General features: G+C 44.6%; 1 protein-coding gene across 1 annotated transcript in view; it reads right to left on the reverse strand.

The window, feature by feature from the left end:
• Positions 1–22,993, reverse strand: part of LOC139570150 (wings apart-like protein homolog) — a 48,374-nt gene that overhangs the window by 20,117 nt on the left and 5,264 nt on the right. The window contains exons 3-10 of the mRNA XM_071391748.1: positions 16,518–17,235; positions 15,883–16,226; positions 12,789–12,913; positions 7,448–7,540; positions 6,271–6,441; positions 4,519–4,655; positions 4,229–4,340; positions 3,785–4,018 (exon numbers count right to left, since the gene is read on the reverse strand). Of these exons, the coding sequence (XP_071247849.1) occupies positions 3,785–4,018; positions 4,229–4,340; positions 4,519–4,655; positions 6,271–6,441; positions 7,448–7,540; positions 12,789–12,913; positions 15,883–16,226; positions 16,518–17,235 (1,934 nt within the window). The remainder of the gene's footprint in view (positions 1–3,784; positions 4,019–4,228; positions 4,341–4,518; positions 4,656–6,270; positions 6,442–7,447; positions 7,541–12,788; positions 12,914–15,882; positions 16,227–16,517; positions 17,236–22,993) is intronic.

The following is a 22,993-nucleotide window of genomic DNA, read 5'->3' on the forward strand; positions in this document are numbered from 1 at the left end:
GGACATTACTGACCATGTACTGTGATTCAAAGAGGCCAACTATGACAGACAATAACAGGAGGAAGAACAGGAACAGAAATTTGACTTCCTTCCAGTGAAGGAGGGCGCCAGGAGAAGCTAGTTAGCATGCAGGTGGCGTTTGAATCCAAGCAAAACAATACTGCCGTCTCTAATTACATTGTCGATAGAAATAAGCTTTCTAACACTTATTATTAAATATTTTAAAGCAAACTGTTGAGCTCAAACGATAAGAGAATCTAATGATTAATTCTACATGGAAGCTAACAGTCTAACAGTCAGAAACATAAAGAGTGCTTAAACAAATGAAAATAAGTTGGAGGCATTGAGGTGAATGGTCAGTCTGCTCTCTGAAGAATAGGGCTACATCCCAAATGGCACCCTACTTTTGACCGGAGCCCTATGGGCCCTTGTCAAAAGTAGTGCACTACATAGGGATTAGGTTGCCATGTGGTACACCGACTACAACATCAGCAGAGAGGATATTTATAGAGGATGGGAGGGAAAAAAGACACATCAAAAGGCCCTGTCATTACGTCAGATGTCCAAATTAATCAGATCAAACTGTTTAAACGCTGTGCAGTATGCCAGACCCAATTCAAATACATGATTTCCATTGGCTCTACCGTGCAAAGCCAGTGTCAGAGTCGACTGTTCATCCATTTCTACAAGGGGATAGGTCACAATTTTTTTATTTATACATACAGTATCAGTCAAAAGTTTGGACACACCTACTCAATCAAGGTTTTTTTTTACCATTTTCTATATTGTAGAATAATAGTGAAGCCATCAAAACTATGAAATAACACATATGGAATAATGTAGTAACCAAAAAAAGTGTTAAATCAAAATATATTTTAGATTGTTAGTAGCCACACTTTGCCTTGATGAGAGCTTTGCACTCTCTTGGCATTCTCTCAACCATCTTCACCTGGAATGCTTTTCCAACAGTCTTGGAGTTCCCACATATGCTGAGCACTTGTTGGCGGCTTTTCCTTCACTCTGCGATCCAACTCATCTCAATTGGGTTGAGTTCGGGTGATTGTGGAGGCTAGGTCATCTGATGCAGCACTCCAGCACTCTCAATCTTGGTCAAATATCCCTTACACAGCCTGGAGGTATGTTTTGGGTCGTTGTCCTGTTGAAAAACAAATTACATCCAATCTGGTTTGCGCTTAGTGGGACTGGTGTGTCGCTGAAGAATGCTGTGGTAGGCATGCTGGTTAAGTGTGTCTGGCATTCTACATAAGTCACAGACAATCACCAGCAAAGCACCCCCACACCATCACACCACCTTCACGGCGAGAACCACATGCGGAGATCATCTGTTCACCTACTCTGTATCTCACGAAGACACGGCGGTTGGAACCACAAAACTCAAATTTGGACTCATCAGAAAGGACAGATTTCCACCGGTCCAATGTCCATTGCTTGTGTTTCTTGGCCTAAGCACGTCTCTTCTTCATATTGGTGTCCTTTAGTAGTGGTTTCTTAGCAGCAATTCAACCATGAAGGCCTGATTCATGCAGTCCCCTCTGAACAATTCGGCCAAGAAGGCCTGATTCAGTCTCCTCTGAACAGTTGATGTTGAGATGTGTCTGTTACTTGAACTCAGTGAAGCATTTATTTGGGCTGCAATTTCTGAGGCTGGTAACTCCAATGAACTTATCCTCTGCAGCACAGGTAACTCTGGGTCTTCTTTTCCTGTAGCAGTCCTCATGAGAGCCCGTTTCATCATAGCGAATGATGGTTTTTGCAACTGCACTTGAAGAAACTTGAAATGTGCCAGATTGACTGACCTTCATGTCTTAACGTAATGATGGATTGTCGTTTCTCTTTGCTTATTTGAGCTGTTCTTGGCATAATATGGACTTGGTCTTTTACCAAATACACTACCGCTCAAAAGTTTGGGGTCACTTAGAAATGTCCTTGTTTTTGGGAAAAAAAGCACATTTTTGGTCCATTAAAATAGCATCAAATTGATCAGAAATACAGCGTAGACATTATTAATGTTGTAAATAATGACTATTGTTGCTGGAAACGGCTGATTTGTAATTGAATATCTACATAGGCGTACAGAGGCCCATTATCAGCAACCATCACTCCGGTGTTCAAATAACACATTGTGTTAGCTAATTGAAGTTTAGCATTTTAAAAGGCTAATTGATCATTATAAAACCCTTTTGCAATTATTTTAGCACAGCTGAAAACTGTTCTGATAAAAGAAGCAATAAAACTGGCCTTCTTGAGGCTAGTTGAATATCTGGAGCATCAGCATTTGTGGGTTCGATTACAGGTTCAAAATGGCTAGAAACAAAGAAGTTTCTTCTGAAACTCGTCAGTCTATTCTAGTTCTGAGAAATGAAGGCTATTCCATGCGAGAAATTGCCAAGAAACTGAAGATCTCGTACAACACTGTGTATTACTCCATTCACAGAACCACCATAAACTGGCTCTAACCAGAATAGAAAGAGTGGGAGGCCCCGGTGCACAACTGAGCAAGAGGACAAGTACATTAGAGTGTCTAGTTTGAGAAACAGACACCTCACAAGTCCTCAACTGACAGCTTCATTAAATAGTACCCGCAAAACACCAGTCTCAAAGTCATCTCTGAAGAAGCGACTCTGGGATGCTGGCCTTCTAGGCAGAGTTCCTCTGTCCAGTGTCTATGTTCTTTTGCCCATCTAAATCTTTTATTGACCAGTCTGAGATATGGCATTTTCTTTGCAACTCTGCCTAGAAGGCCAGCATCCCGGAGTCGGCTCTTCACGCCTATGTGAATAATCCATTAAAAATCTGTTGTTTCCAGCTACAATAGTCATTTACAACATTAACAATGTCTACATTGTATTTCTGATCAATTTGATGTCATTTTAATGGACAAAAATACATTTTTTTTAAATCAGCTTTCCTTTCAAAAACAAGGACATTTCTAAGTGAGCCCAACCCTACCTTGCCACAACACAACTGATTGGCTGAAACGCATTAAGGAAAGAAATTCCACAAATTAACTTTTAACAAGGCATACCTGTTAATTGAAATGCCTTCCAGGTGACTACCTCATGAAGCTGGTTGAGAGAATGCCAAGAGTGTGCAAAGCTTTCAAGGCAAAGGGTGGCTACTTCGAAGAATCTCAAATATATTTTGATTTGTTTAACACTTTTTTGGTTACTACATGATTCAATATATGTTTTTTCATAGTTTTGATGTCTTCACTATTATTCTACAATGTAGAAAGTAGTAAAAATAAAAACCCTTGAATGAGTAGGTGTCCAAACTGTTGACTGGTACTATCTATATAAAAATGTTATTATAAGTCATGTTTTTTTGTTAACTGTTACAGATACCTCTGACTGGCTTGATGAAACTTGTGGTTTTTTTCCCCCAACAACACAAAAGAGACAGGGGCGGCAGGTAGCCTAGTGGTTAGAGCGTTGGTCCAGTAACCAAAAGGTTGCTAGATCGAATCCCCGAGCTGACAAGTTAAAAATCTGTCGTTCTGCCCCTGAACAAGGCAGTTAACCCACTGTTCCTAGGCAGTCATTGTAAACAAGAATTTGTTCTTAACTGACTTGCCAAGTTAAATAAAGCAAAAACCAGGGTCATATTCATTAGGAAATCAAATGGAAAAAGAACGGACTGAAACCGGGAGGGACCACCTGAACTTGTCCAATAGGAAACAAAAAAAAATGTTTTCCATTGCATAACATTTGTAGTTGCCTATGAATATGACCCAAGGAGGACTATCTCTACGGGAGACCCGTACCGTGATGTTCTCCAGGTCCAGGTGCTTGTTGTGCACCGTGTCGCACAGCTTGCGGATCTTCTCCTTGACCTTTGACATCTCCTTGGTGGTGAGCTGGTCGTCTTTGGCCACTGAGTGGTCCCCATCCAGCTCCAGCAGGCGGATCATCAGGTCTAGACTGGCCCGGTCCAGGTCCATGTTGAGTCTGTCTCGGCTCAGTATGTACATCAAACTAGCTGTGCACAGGGACAGGTTCTAGAGGGGGTGGAAGGAGGACAGAGAAAGGATATGTGAACCTGATATCCTGACTTTTTAAAGTGGTGTCACTAGCGCAGGTTGTCACTAAGCGCTAAAACCATTTGTCACTTGGCAGGCTCCAGTTAACGGACTGAGCTTCTCCACTGATCTGACAGAAACCAAGTCAAGTCAGCCACAGTCTCTGAAGAGGCAGGGGCCTTTACTTACCGGATGCTGTGGGGCGTCGTTGAGTGTCTTGAAGACCTGGGCCACCTTGCCCCTGGCCCTCAGATGCATTCTGAAGCTGGGCATGGCACACCTGGTGGCCAGGCTAATGACACTGCAGGGGAGGACAGATAAATACTGTTTCATTGAATTGAACAGAGAGGAGGGGAGAGGAGGGTCACTGCCTCTGCTAGATCATCAAGCTCTTAACTGCCGTGAATCATTACCTTAACCATAATGAAGATGGCAAAGAATGTGACCCTGTATCAGCGGTTAGCGGAAGCTAGTCTTACCTAAGGCAGCGTGTGTTGAGGGGTTGGCCACTCTTCAGGCCGGTGGCCAGGTACTCGAAGTCGTCGGTGAACTCCTGGTTCTCCCCAAACTCCACCACGTCGTTGAAGTGCTTGACATGCTGGACTACCGTGTATAGCTGGGACAAAGAGTTGTTGGGTTCATCAAATCACATAACGTAGGTACTAGATCGAGCTGTAGAGCCCAGTCCTGCTATTCTCAGCATCAGAGCTATGCACCCACCAACCGCCTGCCTTGTTGGTCAGGAGCCAAGACCACAAACACAAGACAGCAAATGAAACTGCAGATGGAATTTAAAGATGTCCATTACACAGCTCCTGCCTATGGAACTGCCCACACTGCAGTTCCTAGAGGGGCTAACACTGCTTAGCATGCAAGACACCACTGTAATAAGATAAATAACTACAGATGGTTACATTAACCACTGTTTAGGGATTCAGGGATCCTGCAGTATTGTCTTATAGGAGGTATAGAGTAATCGATACACAGCCTCAGAATTCACTGATTCGTTTCAAGAGGCTATTTCTAAATAAGTTGAATTACACCTGACCAAACAAGATATGTCTGATCATTATCCTTTCAGTTGAATTGGTGCTTTTGTTTAACTCCATTTTCAACATTGTAAACCAGGGCCCATATTCATTAGGTGATCAAGGATCAGGTCCCCCTGTCTAAATAAAACATATTCATTATGATCTGGAAGGCAAAACTGATCATAGATCAGCACGTTTAATCCAAGATGATTGATACATACAGCCCCAGGACAATCGCTTGTGTTCTTATAGGCTGTGCTTTATAGATACTGAGTTCCAGACACAACCTGTTTTCGAATACCCATACTGACATACTGTATACTACATACTTAATGAGTATATACACACACTACGTACTAATTAGTTCATTTTAGTGTACTGTAAACGAACGGTATCCTTTCAGTTGAGCATACTAGCGCTACACCTTTCTCCCAGAAGTTGATGCTGTCGCTATGCAACCTCGTTAGCATAACAAATTACTAGGTAGACATTTTACAACTTCGGGTGCATTCTTCAATTCAATCTGGAGTGCCAGAGTGCGCTCTGGGCGTTTGAAAATTCATCAGTTATTCTGAGCTCTGGTACACTCGAGAGTGCTTTGAAATCAGAGTAACTAGCCAGAGTGAATTTACGAACGCACCCAAATGTCCATTGAGAACACACGACTATACCACTGAGCTAAGAATGACTGGAATAATCAATAAACGTTGGGTAGTTAGATAGCATATAGTTAATATACTGGCAAGTTAAATGCATTAGTAGCAAACTAAAGTTTGGTAGCTAGCTAAAATACTGGTACATACTGCTGTAATGATATGCTATGTGGCTCGTAAGGATAGCCTAGCTAACAAATTGTTAGCAAACATAATGTAATTTACTTGAAAAGTCATTATTTTATTTGTCAATTATTTACAGCAAAGAATTTGTATCCGCTCTCGTTGGACTTCGGATGCATATTTTTACGCCATTTTCTGAAGAATTACATTACAGGCCGTAAAAACATGGAAATCGTGTCCACTGTTAGTATAATTCGTATTTTGGCAAATTTAGTACGACATCCCGGAACTTTTGGCATACTAACTATATCCATACTATAACCAATAAGCATACTACATACTCAATTTACATAAAATAGTATGGTTAGTATGAGTATTCGAACAGAGCTACAGTGATGGGTTGCCAGGTAGAAGAGAAGCTCACCTCCTTGTGCTCTTTCCTACATTTCAGTGCGGTGACGATGTCCTGGTAAGGCTCAGTGGGGAACGACACAGACTTGATAACTTTGGGAGGCGGGCATGGCGGCGCCTTGAACAGGCCATCGTCTTTGTGAGAGTTAGCAGAGTCCTTGCTGCCCCTGCTTGACTGGCTAGCCTGGTAGATAGATAGAACGAGAGAGAGAGAGAAACGAGAGAGGATAAGGAAGGAAGGAAGGAAAGGTGTGTGTGTGTGTGTGTGTGTGAGAGAGAGAGTGAAAAGGGCAGAAGTAGAGAGTGGGTCAGAGGGAGACAAGCAGAACCACACAGCCACCTGCTCTCAGCTCAGTACACGGCGCTGCTGCTGATTCATGCTGTTGAACACCAGCCAACAGCCTCCTGCCCCTTACATAAGAGGCCAGATAAGGCCCAGTAAAAACACTCAGTTTCACACCACACACAGGCTCTGAGTCTCTTCTAGCAGTTCGAGGGAAGGCAAGGGATGAGGGAGTTATAGGGACCTGTAATACATGGCTAACATTACGGATAAGGAGGAGCGTTCAGAGCGGTACTAACATCATTGGTAAGACGGAGGAGCGTTCAGAGCCGTCCTAAAATTATCGGTAAAGAGCGTTCAGAGCTGTGATGCATTTTTAAAAGGATAATGAATTCCAGGAAATGGCACGGTGCCACACATGCATCTAATGACATATGGAAAATGAATCAGACGCAGGGTGCATCCTAAAATAGCACCCCAGTGCACTATAAAAAGGGAATAGGGTGCCATTTGGGACACAGCGTGGAGTAGAGTGGGCTGAAGGGGGTAAACCACAGTGAAGAGACCAACTGGAGCATCGTTTGTTGTGGAGGGAGGGTGAGAGTGAGGATGGAAAGGGAGTGTCGTATGGAAGTTATGGGTCGAGGGCATGGAAAATTGCATTAGTGTTCACTGTCCCGTTTCCATGGGACTGATTCAGCCATGTTGCTGGTACTTGAACAGAGAGAGCAAGAGAGGATGAGACAGAAAATGAGAACAGTTTGTGGTGCAGTGTTCACCAGCTGCAGAAATCTCATACCTCTAGCTAGCTGGATAGGCAGGCTGATGGGAGTGCCAGGGGTAGCATTTGGTGTGGGGTTGGTGGGTGACACCCGTAACTAGGGTGGTGATTAGGGGGGTTACTCACGGGTGCAGTGGTTGAACGGAGTAAAGGTGGCGGGGGCAGCTCCTCTGGCTCTCTGTTCCAGTGTCTGGCGTTGTACACAGCTTTAGTGGGAGACTACAGGGGAAACAGAAAAACATGAGGTAAGTCCATCAGGTTACTTCACATTCCATCACAGTTCAGCCCCTCCTGCTAGAACAGTGTTACTTAGAACACATCATTTGAGAATCATTGATCACCACACACTACAACCCAACTGCAACAGTATACTGTGTTTAAAAACCACTGAGCTGATTCAAAGTGTAGTCAATTTCTCCTAATAATTCGAGGTGATTTCTGATTCTAGACGTGATCTCAATGTCTTGGAACATAGCGCCTCAATTCACTCATCAAAGTAGAGCAGGGGTTCCCAAACTGTGTTGGCCCGTGAACCCATTTTGATAAACATTTCTTTGTGACCCCACCATGCCAAAAAAAAGTGATGTAATCAATGGCCAAAGTTAACTTTTTATATTGGGGCTATGCCAGTCTATTACAAATCAGTCTGATAGTACTTCTGACAGTATTTTAATCTGAAAGAAATATGGTTTGAAATGACTGAAATGCATCAGAAAGGTATTGGGAAGTTCAGAAGATCATCAGGCAATGATGTTGTATGATCTTCTGTGTAGAAAACAACATATTTTTCCCCAGTCTGATTTAGCGCCTGGTCTTGTCCACTGAATTCTAACGGCTTGTGGGCATTGTAGAGGGAAACATTACGTATCAAATCAAATTTTATTAGTCACATGCGCCGAATACAACAGGTGTTACATTGAAATGCTTACTTACGAGCCCCTAACCAACAGTGCAGTTTCAAACAAATACGGATAAGAAAGTATGTACGCGTTCATTAGAGTTTTATCTTTCAAAATATTTCGTAGCCTAAACCATTCAAAAGATAGAGCCATATTTGTAGGAAGAAAACAGAAACCGCTGTTTACTATAACCGCATTTAGCGGCTACCGGAGGTGCCTGATGTAACCCCGGCTCTATGAACCAAGGACAACTTTTCTCTCGCACCCCCATTTAGAGAGAGACGATAGAGAGAGCTGATTAGATACAAGACATCGGTCTTTGTTGGTTCCTGTAACAAAGAAGCCCCAGGGAGAGAGAGAGAGAAACTAAATGAATGCCTATTAAACCACCAGAGGCAGCCAGGACTGCTCAAACAGCAGGACTGACTGGAGACAACAGCCAGCGCTGTGTACATACACACACACAGGCGTGGGTATGCACAGTCACACAAACCTCTCTGCTTAAAGGGAGCCTATTGGCTCAGCCTGTTGCTGGGATATTAATAATGAATCAAAGAAAAAGGAAAAAGAGAAGAAACATTGTTGTCTGAGGACAGAGCACTGCAGGAAACAATGAACGGAGAGAACGGAGACGTTCATTTAGGCCCTCTACTCTTAACAATGATCCTAATCAAGAGGACACAGACAGGAAGATTCAACGCCCACCCCGCAACTCACCCCCATGGGAGTGTGAGCTCATGCCAAAAGGCATTTTCTGTAAACACGGGCACTTATCGGTCACGCGCGCACACACAAACACGAGAAGGTCAGATACAAGGAAATGAACACTTGAGCCCTCCCTCCCCAACACTGCCAAATTAAGTCATGTTTGACCAAGGCCCTCTGAGACTAGTGCAAGCAAGTAAACACAGACACACACACACACTTAGCAGAAGACTGAGGAGCTGTCATTTACAGCTGTAGGTGGGGTTCAATTGAACCATTCAACCAGCCATCAGCTGTTGTGCTCCAGGACCACTCAAGACAGTAACAGCAGCCCTGCTCTGGTCTTGTCTTATGAGACATGGGCAATTCCATTATAACGGAAATACGCTGAGACTCCGATTTGTCACCTAAAAATAAATTTGACCAATCAAAAACCATTGAAATCAAAGTTTAACCATAGAACAAGGACTACTTTTAACAACTTCCACCACTGAATATTTTACAAAAACATTCACAGGAAGAACTGTGCAGATACAAAGTATGTAAATTGTCCAAAGTAGTCCTTGTTAAACTGAAATCAATAGTTTTTGTTTGGCATGCATTTAAGTGAAAAATCGGGAAACCCAGCTTAGTGATTCCGATACCGTGTAACACACCACATGCAAACATACTTGTATGACTCATGACTACACCGTCTCACACACACGCTAATGCCGTTTAACCTCAAATGAGCCTCAGATTTAAAAGCTGTCGTTAAAACACCAAAACAAAGCTGTGAAAGAAAATAGAAAAAACCCACTTCATGTTCCTGCCAGTCATCAAGCAACCCAACCCTGTAAACCAGTTAGTTTTGTTAAAGACAGACAATCACAGAACGTGTGGAAACAGACAGAGGGCATTACTATGTTTGAATCCAACATGACAACCTACACCACAATACATGTGACCAGGGCCCCTAGCGTACTTCATTAATTCGGGAAGGGGGTGCCATTTGGAATGTACTCTACCACCAGCAAGGTATCTGACAAGATTATTGCCTCTTTCTCTACCGTATTCACCCCAGTCTTCTACGCCATGCTGTCGGTGAGCCACTGAAGTCGTTAAGCCAGAGTGAGAATGATTATGATGAGGAGTGGGGGAATGCTGGGCCTTTAAACACCTGTGCATCTTTACCGAGGAGAGATTTGGGCTTGACACTATAAATAACCTGTGGCGCATTCTTAGGGTTCTCTGCAGGATATTTTAACAAGGTGATATGCCGAGTACGGCGTAACTGCCATGTCCTGCAATATAGAGCAAAAAAGGCCTTAAAAAGACAAAAAGAAAATATATATATATATATTTTGGGGAGAACCCTGATTCTAATTTAATTACTTTTAACCGTCTGAAATGAGTCATTACCAACCGTCATAAACACCCACAACGTTAAACCCCGTGAGGAGAATATCTCTCAAGGCAGGTTAAAAATGTTCTGAGTCTTCCTGCAATCCAATGCTGCTGTTTTAAGCGGGCCAGCACCACCCACCTAACCAACACGCATCCTGTTACCGACGCCTGCCCTGCAGAAATCATTTTCACGGCGCAATGAGAGCACACAAGCTCTCAGGTTCAACTGTTGGCACGTGAAAAAATGCCCAACATCCATCTTGTGCACAAACATTGGAGCTCAAAGCCAATCCAAGAGAAAGCAGGAGCCATAAGCCTCTCCTTAGGCAACAGGCACGGCAACAGGCACACAAAACAGGAAGAGAGGTTGGTTCAGCAGAACCAGACACAATAACAGATTGAAAACAGGAAGAGGAATCCTAGAAAAATCTATAAAGCAATAATAGCAATACTTTTAGGAGAGATATGGGCCAAATCACTGCCTGGGGACAACCACCAGAGAGATAAGGAGAAAAAACAGCCAAGTTAACTTGAGGACTGAGAGTGAGGAAGATGGACAGACAAAGAGAGTGTGGGCAAAATGAGAGAGAGTCGGTAGATGCATCATATCCATGATTAATGTAGAAGAGCCAGCCTGGCTCAGAGTCTAGAAGTGTGCTGTGAACAGAGGGGAGGGAAGGGCAGCCTTGGCCTGTCCATAGGCAGCAGACAGAGCCCTAACCAGCCTGAGAGAGAGCTACTCAATAAACACAACACACTCGCTGTTCAGCCACGTCCACTCATCCAGACTGGAGCAGTGCTAGGTGCCCATATACAGCACTGACATGAATTAGTCAGAGACGACATGATAATGATGGTGGCCATTAAATCAACCTCGAACGTCTGACAGCCGACATCAACAGATTGGCATACGGGCAACTCTACGGTAACAGAATGATGCGGAGACTCCGATGTTTCGCTTTAAAACGTACGTCAAACAAAAAGCAATGACTGCAAAGTTAAACAAACCAAACTATGCACAAGGCACACCGAAAATTTGACAAAAACATATTTACTTTAAGCACAGTCCAGATGCAAAGCTTGGTAACAGAATGAAGGCACAAACAGAACAAACCGTCATTCTGTTACCAAACTTTGCATCTGCACTGTTCTTCAAGTAAATGTGTTTATTTTCTAATTCTGTGAAAATTGTTATAAATCGTCCTTGTGCATAGCATGTTAAACTTTGCAATTGGTTGTTGTTTGGCACACATTTTAAAATGACAAATACAGAGGCCCAGAATGTACATACACAAATAATGCATCAAGCACAACTGGTTATGCAGAATGAAAGAGGGAATTGTTGGATTATTATGCAAAACAGAAGCATTTTTTCTGTAATTTGTAAGCAAACTGCATAAGAAGATAGATTGTTATGCATCCAATTCAAATTGTTTTTTGTAAGGGTTCTTTAGTTACAGGCTGTGCCCCAAATGGCACCCTATTACCTACATAGTGCACAACGGGGCCCTGGTCAAAAATAGTGCACTATATAGGGAAGCGTGCACAATTCGGGACATGTCCATGTAAACTGCATGCGCCAGAGTGCCACTTCACTACCCCTGCAGTTGGGCCAACCGCAATAGAAAACGCTGCCTTTTGACGACTCATGAATACCCAGGTCCTTTTGGAGGGCTAGTGTTTTTCAAATGAGCTCAGCGCGTTTATTATTTTACTTGCATGGAGTACATTACAGGGCTTTGTATGAGGAATCTCTGAGCAGAAAACACCTCCAAAGACTTGGAAGGCACCTTGGCACTCCACAGGTTTGTAGTAGCCCAAATGCGAAAACAGATTTATGAGAATACACTTAAAATGTGCACGTTGCCTTCACAAATAATGACTATGAACCATTGTATGACCTATAACCTGTACTTCACAACCTCAACACATAAAATGTTTCTGATTTTCCCACAAAATAATTTCACACCCCATTCTAAACATGGCCTTGCTCTTAAAGATCAATAGTGGAGCACTTACAGATGAAGTCCATCTAAGCGATTGGAGAACGGGCATTACTGGTTCTCTGGATGAGAGAAATGAGAGAATGACCGTTGCTAGGTATGCAACTCCAGCTAAATGAGTGGAGTCCCATAGGTGGGGGCGCTTCACACCTATTGGTACCTAGGACCAGAGACCTTCAGTGACAGCTCTCATCGCTCCATTCATCCACATACAAATAATCCAACAAGCCGTTTTGGCCTGGCATCTCAGCAGCGCATACAGTGTAGTCTACTCATTCTCTGATGAATGTTCTGGGTCTAGTTCATTGGGCACCAAACAGACTGAAACAGGGAGGGAACTACCTGACCATGTCCAATAAAAATAGCTTTTTTTGTTTTCCGTGGGAAAACGTTTCGAAGAGTTGTGTCGCTGTGGCCTGATGAACACTATCCTGAACTTGAGTGCAGGGAGAGTTGCCATAGAACACTTCTTACCTTTTTGGGGCCACTGAAGATCTTCCTATTGGTCTCCTTGGATTTCTCCACCTGTTTTGCCTGAGGTCTCCTGGGCATCTCTAGGCCCACAGAGGCAGAGTTGTCCTCTGGGAAGTCCATCACACCTACAAGGGACATGCCAAAAGGTTGACGTGTGTTAGAATAGGACACGAACATCACAGTTCATTACCAAGTCCATAGAATTACATAAACAGAATCCTATCGTGAATTATAAGATCTGTGACGAAGTCATTACTAGCCTAAATTGTTTGAGTATAGTCGATTTACATTTTAGTCATTTAGCAGATGCTCTTATCCAGAGCAACTTACAGGAGCAATTAGGGTTAACCCTCAAGAGTCGATGTTCGTGCCCCGCGGAAATCTAATTAACGTCATTAAAAAAATCCTCATCCAAATCCGTCAGTTTAAGCTAGACATGTTTTTTTGTTTTTTTACATGGGCTGCGTCTCAATCCACTGCACTCGCCTGAAGTCGGTACAGATGATTTGCCAACTTCTGTCTGTAGCGTCCGAACAGTTTGGGCTACACAATAATCCCTCTATGGAAAGGTGAGTCTCTCACGAACATGTCAGTTGTTTTACTCTAGGATGCCCACAAGCCTCTGAAGACAAGTCTAAAAGGTAGCCAGGTATCAGTTTTTAAAAAATGAATGGAAGTATATATGGAGATACTTTAGGCACTAAACTAAGGTGACATGTACATTATTTTTATTTTAAGTATTTCCCTCGGATATAAGACTCCAGAACGAACTTCCTTGTGCTTTTTTTGTGACCGTTTATCCATGTACGAAGCTGTTATTCAATGCATTTCTATGGGCTAATAGCAGTAAAGCCAAAATCAAGGGTTCAAAATATTTTTTAACATATATTTTTTATGCTTACAGCAGCCCTAAAATTCCTAATCAAATCGCTAAATGATCGTTGGTAACACAATTCCTTGTTGGCTTAGTAGAAACCCATATGTTAGCTTAAGCAAGGTGTACACTATACGATTTTGGCCACGATTTATACTGAACAAAAATATAAAAACACAACAAAGATAGTGTTCATAAGGAAATCAGTCAATTGAAATAAATTCATTAGGACCTAATCATTGGATTTCACAACTGGTAATACAGATATGGATCGATTGCTCACAAATACCTTAAAGGTAGGGGCGTGGATCAGAAAAACAGTCAGTATCTGGTGTGACCACCATTTGCCTCATAAATCGAAGCGCGACACATCTCCTTCACATAGAGGTTATTCAGGCTGTTGATTGTGGCCGGTGGAATGTTGTCCCACTCCTCAATGGCTGTGCCAAGGTGCTGGACATTGGAGGGAACTGGAACACGCCGCTATACACGTCGATCCAGAGCATTCCAAACATGATCAATGGGTGACATGTCTGGTGAGCATGCAGGAAATGGAAGAACTGAGACATCTTCAGCTTCCAGGAATTGTGTACAGATCCTAGCAACATGGGTCCGTGCATTATCATGCTGAACATAACGTGATAGCGGCAGATGAATGGTACGACAATGGGCCTCAGGATCTCGTCAAGGCATCTTTGTGCATTCAAATTGCCATTGATAAAATGCAATTGTGTTCGTTGTCTGTAGCTTATGCCTGCCCATAACACCACACCACCATGGGACAGTCTGTTCACAACGTTGACATCAGCAAACCGCTGATGCACATAACGTTATAAACGTGGTGTGCGGTTGTGAGGCGGGTTGGACATACTGCTAAATTCTCTAAAACAACGTTGGAGGTGGCTTATGGTAAATAAATAAACATTAAATTATCTGGCAGCAGCTCTGGTGGACATTCCTGCAGTCAGCATGCCAATTGCACACTCCCTCAAAACATGAGACATCTGTGGCATTGTGTTGTGACAAAACTGCACATTCTATTGGTCTTTTGTCCCCAGCACAAGGTGCACCTGTGTAATGACCATGCTGTTTAATCAGCTTCTTGCTATGCAACACCTGTCAGGTGAATGGGTTATCTTGGCAAAGAAGAAATGCTCACTAACAGGGATTTAAACAAATGTGTAAAAAATTTGAGAGAAAGCTTTTTGTGCTTATGGAACATTTCAGTGATTTTTTATTTCAGCTCATGAAACATGGGACCAACACTTGGTGCGTTGATATTTTTGTTCAGTGTAGCTGTCCCAGACACGTTTCTGAGATCGGAGACAAAATCCCCATGCCGTTGCCTACTCGGGGCACGTGGCCGTCACCGATGCTCGTTTAATGCGAGCGGGTCAGAGACGCAATCTGAGGGATACCAATCTCGTTTTCGAGCAGTTCCAGACGTCCCGATATTTTCAAACGTTTGATTTTATCAGCACAAAATCTGCAATGCTCCTGTAGTGTGATATGAGCAACAACAAGTTTTGAGAATAGTGATCAGCAATAGCCAACGAGAGCTCGCCAAAAAAAAGACTGAGATGCCATTGTTTCGCATCACCCAGAACGTGTAGAGGCGAGCTGGCACGATGACTAGTACTAGTATGCGTTTGTACTTGCCTTTAACCAAAGCCAAAGGGTCAAATCTTTACAGTTCTGAAATGTACAAGCAATGTTATTCAATTCAAAATGTTTGCTAGATATTTCAACTCTGTATGGCAAGCGTGAATGTCTGACTGAATGCTTATGAGGCTACTTTACTGCACAGCTAGTAGCTATGTTAAGTCTAAGCACATCCTTGTTTTTGTGAGACAACTTGGTATCTTGAATCCTCACAACCAAGTGAAGAATCGTGCAGTGTGATCCGTCTGTGCTACATCGTTTAGTGCACACCACTACGTTGGCAAGACAACTACAGGAAAGATGGTCGTTTAACGCGAGAAGCTCAGCGACGTTAGGATTTTGAAAGTTGTGTAGTGTCCACCAGACTTCAGAAGTGTGTGTGCGTGTGTGTGTAGAGAACTCCATGTTCTTGAAATTGACCTTGACTGAGTCTGCCCTGTACCGATGCTGGTCTGAGAGAGAGTGTGTGTGTGTGTGTGTGTGTGTGTGTGTGTGTGTGTGTGTGTGTGTGTGTGTGTGTGTGTTACTACTGGCCTCGCCTGAGGCCCTGTGCCTGACCTGAGTGGCTGCTGGTCTGACTCTCCAGCTCCTCGCTGGCGGACAGGGGGCTGTCAACCCTCATCTCCATGGCAGCAGCGGAGGCAGCATAAGCTGTGGCTGCAGCCGCGGCGGCCCTCTTAGCCTTCCTCCTCTCTTTGGCCTGGGAGCCCTCGTCTTCGTCGCTGTCGCTGCCACTCATATCGTCAAAGCCAAAATACTTGATCTTGTAGTTGGAGCTGCCGGATGCCACTGGGTCGGAACTGGCTTCCTCCTGGGTGGCACCACGGCCCGCTTCGTTTTCCTCAAAGCCAAAAAAGTCCAACTTGGTGTCTTTCTTGGTCTTGCTCTGTGTGGGTCTGAACCTGGTAGAGAGAAGCAGAGACAGAAGTTAGAACAACCTACACATATCCAATGTCTTTGAGCAGGTGTGAGATATTGAAGGATGCATGTTTATCAGGAAAATAGAAGAATCCAAACACACATTTGAGAGCATAGCCTATACTGCAGTGTGCAGGTCATTCCCACGGGGGGAGAGAAACATACCTCATTGTTATGACTCAGTGAAGGGAGCAGAAATAGCCCAAACATCATAATCTAACAACAACAGTGATTATCCCAGTCTAGCGGTAAGTAGGTAGGTAGCAGTAGGTCACCTGGTGGGTTTAGCTGGTGCTGGTTCGGTCTTCTTCCTCAGACGGCCAGTCTCTCCCTGGTCTGTCAGGGGGGCAGCAACGGCGGCAGCGGGGGTGTATTCCTCCATGACCCTGTCCTGAATGGTGACGTTAAACACCGACAAGCAGGACGGGTGAAGCACTGTGAAGTCTCTCGTCCGCCCACGGCCCGCCGGCTTGCTGCTGTTCTCTGTATTGTTGGTCTCGAGAGGGCCAGATCCAGGCCCACTACTGAAGGCTGTACTGGTGCTAGTACTACTGGTACTGTTAGAGTCCCCGGCCTGCTTGCCTTTGTTGGGCCGGCGGTATGTCCGGCAGTGGGTGCTGACCCTGAGCAGAGACTGGGAGTATTCCTGGGACTCGGAGGGCTCGATCGGGATCTCGAAGTCCCCCAGGCCCACAACGTCACTGGGAGTGGGCTCTGGGGAGGTCTTGTCCTGCCTGGCCAGACCGAGACCATAGCCCCACTCGCCACTCCACATTGACGAAGGGGGGCTTCTGGGGGGCTCTGGGGTGGGGGAGGTGGGCCCCAGACCCATCACTGCGTCCCAGTTGTCGTAAGAGTCCTTGGCCTCGCTCTTTAGGGTGGTGGTCTGCGCAATAGGCTTCTTGTCGCTTTCCGAGGCGTTGCAGTACCATGAATAGCTGTGTTTCTCCACAGTCGCACCCTCGCTGGACCAGCAGGGTTGGCTTGGCTTGGCTGGGGGTGGAAAGGCAATCTATTAACACAGTGTATTAGCACCACATTTTAAAAGTGCAATATGCCGAAATCGCTCTGGCATTTCCTGGTTACTAAAATTCTAATAATTCAACTAATTTCAGTTTGTGACACAAAACAAGCACTCAGAGTGTATAGAACCATTGTACCATCTAAAACGCTGTGAAAGATATTTAAAATATATATAATTCAGTTGTTTGAAGCTGGCATACAAAAACGAAAGTAAAAGACGCAAAAACTAAACATAAGGAAAGAATAAAAATAGCACACATACAGTGCATTCAGAAAGTATTCAGACCCCTTGACTTTTTCTACATTTTGTTACGTTACAGCCTTATCATTATTACCTACACACAATACCCCATGAAGAGAAAGCAAAAACAGGTTTATAAATTTGCATAAATGAAGTTAAAAATAAATTAATGACATTTACATAAGTATTAAGACCCTTTACTGAAGCACATTTGGCAGCGATTACAGCCGAGTCTTGTGTACGACGCTACAAGTGGGAGTTTCACCCATTCTTCTCGTCAGAACCTCTAAAGCTCTGTCAGGTTGGATGGGGAGCGTCGCTGCACAGCTACGTTTAGGTCTCACCAGAGATGTTCGATCGGGTTCAAGTCCGGGCCACTCTAGGACATTCAGAGACTTGTCCTGAAGCCACTCCTGCTTCTTGCCTGTGTGCTTAGGGTCGTTGTCCTGTTGGAACCGCTCTGGAGCAGGTTTTCATCAAGGATGTCTCTGTACTTTGCTCCGTTCATCTTTCCCTCGATCCTCACTATTCTCCCCCAGTCCCTGCCGCTGAAAAACATCCCCACAGCACGATGCTGCCACCACCATGCATCACCATAGGGATGGTGCTAGGTTTCCTCCAGACGTGACGCTTGGCATTCAGGCCCAAGAGTTCAATCTTAGTGTCATCAGACCAGAGAATCTTGTTTCTCGTGGTTTGGTAAGAAGGGCGGGGGTGTATGCGTCATGATTAACAACTCATGGTGTAATCGTAACATACAGGAACTCAAGACCTTTTGTTCACGTGACCTAGACTTCCTCACAAACAAAAGCCAACCATATCTCCCAAGATAATTCTCGTCGGTTATTGTCACAGCCGTGTATATCCCCCCTCAAGCCGATACCACGACAGTCCTCAAGGAACTTCACTGGATGGCCACATTTATTAGAGCTAGGGATTTTAACAAAGCAGATTTGAGAACAAGGCCACCTAAATTCTATCAGCATATTGATTGTAGCACTCTTGCGGGCAATATACTGGATCACTGCTAGTATAACTTCCGAGATGCATACAAGGCCCTATCCCGCCCTCCCATCAGAAATTCTGACCACGACTCCATTTTGCTCCTCCATTTTGGTCCTAAAGGCAGACACTCAAACAGGATGTACCTGTGACGAGAACTACTCAACGCTGGTCTGACCAATCGGAATCCACGCTTCAATATTGTTTTGATCACGCGGACTTGGAAATGTTCCCGGGCAGAGAATAATATCTATTTATACGCTGACTCAGTGAGTTTATAAGGAAGTGCATTGGAGATGTTGTATCCACTGTGACTATTAAAACCACCCCTATCCAGAAACAGTGGATAGATGGCGGCATTCACGCAAAACAGAACGCGCAAACCGCATTTAACCATGGAAAGAGGACTGGGAAAAAGTCAGAAAACATACAGTGTAGTTATTCCCTCCGCAAGGCAATCAAACAACCGAAATATCGGTATCGGGACAAAGTGGAGTTGCAATTCAATGGCTCAGACCTGAGACGTATGTGGCAGGGTCTACAGGCAAATACGGACTACAAATAGAAAACCAGCCGCGTCAATGACACCAACATGACACTTCCAGACAAACTAAACACCTTCTTTGCCCGCTTTGGGGAAAATACAGTGCCTCCGACGTGGTCCGCTACCAAGGAGTGGGCTCTCATTCTCCGTGGGCAACGTGAGGAAGACATTTAAACGTGTTAACCCTCGCAAGGCTGCCATCCCAGACAGCATCCCTAGCCACATCCCCAAAGCATGTGCAGACCAGCTGGCTGGTGTGTTTATGGACATATTCAATCTGTCTCTATCCCAGTCTGCTGTCCCCACATGCTTCAAGATGGCTACCATTGTTCCTGTACCCAAGAAGGCAAAGGTAACTGAACTAAATGACCATCGCCCCGTAGCACCCACTTATGTCATGAAGTGTTTTGTGAGACTAAGGATCATATCACCTCCATCTTACCTGTCACCCTAGACCCACTTAAATTTGCATACCGCCCCAATAGGTCCACAGATGATGCAATCGCCATCACACTGCCCTATCCCATCTGGACAAGAGGAATACCTATGTAATAATGCTGTTCATTGACTACAGCTCAGCAATCAACGTCATAGTACCCTCCAAGCTCATCATTAAGCTTGAGGCCCTGGGGCTCAACCCCGCTCTGCGCAATTGGGTCCTGGAGTTCCTGATGGGCCACCCCCAGGTGGTGAAGGTAGAAAACAACATCTCCACTTCGCTGATCCTCAACACTGGGGCCCCACGAGGGTGCGAGCTCAGCCCCCTCCTGTACTCCCTGTTCACCCATGACTGCGTGGCCATGCACGCCTCCAACTCAATCAAGTTTGAAGACGACAACAGTAGTGGGCTTGATTATCAACAACGAGACAGACTACAGGGAGGAGGTGAGGGCACTCAGTGTGGTGTCAGGAAAACCACCTCTCACTCAATGTCAACAAAACAAATGAGATGATCTTAGACTTCAGGAAACCGCAGAGGCAGCACCCCCCATCCACATCGACAGCACAGCAGTGGAGAAGGTGGAAAGTTAAGTTCCTTGGCGTACACATCACGGACAAACTGAAATGGTCCACGCACACAGATAGTGTGGTGAAGGCGCAACATCGCCTCTTCAACCTCAGGAGGCTGAAGAAATTGTCACCTAAAACCCTCAAACTTCCACAGATGCACACAGAGAGCATCCTGTTGGGCTGTATCACCGCCTGGTACGGCAACTGCACCGCCCACAACCGCAAGGCTCTCCAGAGAGTGGTGCGGTGTGCACAACGCATCACCTGGGGAAAACTACCTGCCCTCCAGGACACCTACAGCACCCGATGTCACAAGAAGGCCAAAAAGATCATCAAGGAAAATAACCACCCAAGCCACCGTCTGTTCACCCCACCAGAAGGAGAGGTCAGTACATGTGCATCAAAGTTGGGACAGAGACTGAAAAACAGCTTCTATCTCAAGGCCATCTGACTGTTACACAGCCATCACTAACACAGAGCGGCTGCTGCCTACATACAGACTTGAAATCATTGGCCACTTTAAAAAAAAAAAAAAAAGATCACTTGTCACTTTCATAATGCCACTTAAATAATGTTTACATATCCTACATTACTCATCTCATATGTATATACTGTACTTTATACCATCTATTGCGTCTTGCCTATGTCGCTCAGTCATCGCTCAACCATTTATTTATATGTACATATACTTACTCCATCCCTTTACTTAGATTTGTGTGTATTAGGTAGTTGTTGTGGAATTGTTAGATTACTTGTTAAATATTACTAAATAATAATATTAATAATAATAATAATATTACTTTCCTAATGCACTGTAGAACAGATCTACCGCTTTTTAGACTTGCTACCAATGAAAATGCCCGATCTATAACTCACATTTTTTTTATGTGAATTTGGTCAAGTTGCCCAAAAGTTACATATTGCAGTTTCAAGCATTAGGCAGTTAATGTCTCTGACAGATGTAGCATACAGCAGATAAATTCAAGCCATCTTGACATCTGCCACACTGCAACATGGGTGCCATTTTTACATTGGAAGGTGGTTTCAACCATGTATGAGAGAGTGTTAACTAAGTGCTAGGGCTGTGAGAGGACCAGCACACCCTGGTAAAGTTTTTAGCACAACGCTGAAAAAATGCTGAGTCAGAAAATGTCTCCAACTCTGTTGGTCTAAGTCACCACAACATCAGGAGACTGGGTTAGCCTACATGTGATGACAGTGTGGACATTGACAACACTGACTCTTGTAATTATTTACGTGCACTTTAAAACCTACTGGGTGGGACAATAATGGCTTGCTAAACAACTATACTGGCAGTTGAGTTCCAATAGGCTGCTACATACCACTTGCATTCAGATTCTGGTATATACCCCTCCCTAAGGAATGTTTAGGCTCGCTAGGCTATATGACTAGGGTAATAGTGCACAGAATATACCTTAGGCCAGGGTTCCCCAACTGGCGGCCCGCGGCTGAATCTGGCATTAGTCTCCTCTCTAGGATAATTTTTGACAAGTCCCAAACTAATCGTTCCAAGGCTCGGAATCCCAAAATCCGTCGCAGAAGATAGACGCTTCATCACTGACAAGAGCTGACACCTCAGTCCAAAACGTCCATAGAATTCAAAGCTCTTCAACCAAGGGAATTGAAGAGATTCTCCTGTACTTCTGTATACTTTTTAGCCAGTAGTTCTGAAAGTAGCACTCACGAGGCAAAAAGTCGTCAAATTGCGTACTACATCACATATGTGCAGATATGTGCACCACATGCAAACAAAATTGAAAAGCTGTCTAACAAAAAAAATCCTGAAATTAAAAGAAATACTTTGGCATGTTGGCAATGAGGCCATATACACTGCTCAAAAAAATAAAGGGAACACTTACACAACACAATGTAACTCCAAGTCAATCACACTTCTGTGAAATCAAACTGTCCACTTAGGAAGCAACACTGATTGACAATAAATTCCACATGCTATTGTGCAAATGGAATAGACAAAAGGTGGAAATTATAGGCAATTAGCAAGACACCCCCAAAAAATGAGTGATTCTGCAGGTGGTGACCACAGACCACTTCTCAGTTCCTATGCTTCCTGGCTGATGTTTTGGTCACTTTTGAATGCTGGCGGTGTTCTCACTCTAGTGGTAGCATGAGACGGAGTCTACAACCCACACAAGTGGCTCAGGTAGTGCAGTTCATCCAGGATGGCACATCAATGCGAGCTGTGGCAAAAAGGTTTGCTGTGTCTGTCAGCGTAGTGTCCAGAGCATGGAGGCGCTACCAGGAGACAGGCCAGTACATCAGGAGACGTGGAGGAGGCCGTAGGAGGGCAACAACCCAGCAGCAGGACCACCACCTCCGCCTTTGTACAAGAAGGAGCAGGTGGAGCACTGCCAGAGCCCTGCAAAATGACCTCCAGCAGGCCACAAATGTGCATGTGTCTGCTCAAACGGTCAGAAACAGACTCCATGAGGGTGGTATGAGGGCCCGACGTCCACAGGTGGGGGTTGTGCTTACAGCCCAACACCGTGCAGGACGTTTGGCATTTGTCAGACACCAAGATTGGCAAATTCGGCACTGGCGCCCTGTGCTCTTCACAGATGAAAGCAGGTTCACACTGACCACATGTGACAGACGTGACAGTCTGGAGACGCCGTGGAGAACGTTCTGCTGCCTGCAACATCCTCCAGCATGACCGGTATGGCGGTGGGTCAGTCATGGTGTGGGGTGGTATTTCTTTGGGGGGCCGCAAAGCCTTCCATGGGCTCGCCAGAGGTAGCCTGACTGCCATTAGGTACCGAGATGAGATCCTCAGACCCCTTGTGAGACCATATGCTGGTGCGGTTGGCCCTGGGTTCCTCCTAATGCAAGACCATGCTAGACCTCATGTGGCTGGAGTGTGTCAGCAGTTCCTGCAAGAGGAAGGCATTGAT

This window comes from Salvelinus alpinus, chromosome 3 (genome assembly GCF_045679555.1).
Source record: "Salvelinus alpinus chromosome 3, SLU_Salpinus.1, whole genome shotgun sequence".
In the NCBI taxonomy this organism is placed as follows: domain Eukaryota; kingdom Metazoa; phylum Chordata; class Actinopteri; order Salmoniformes; family Salmonidae; genus Salvelinus; species Salvelinus alpinus.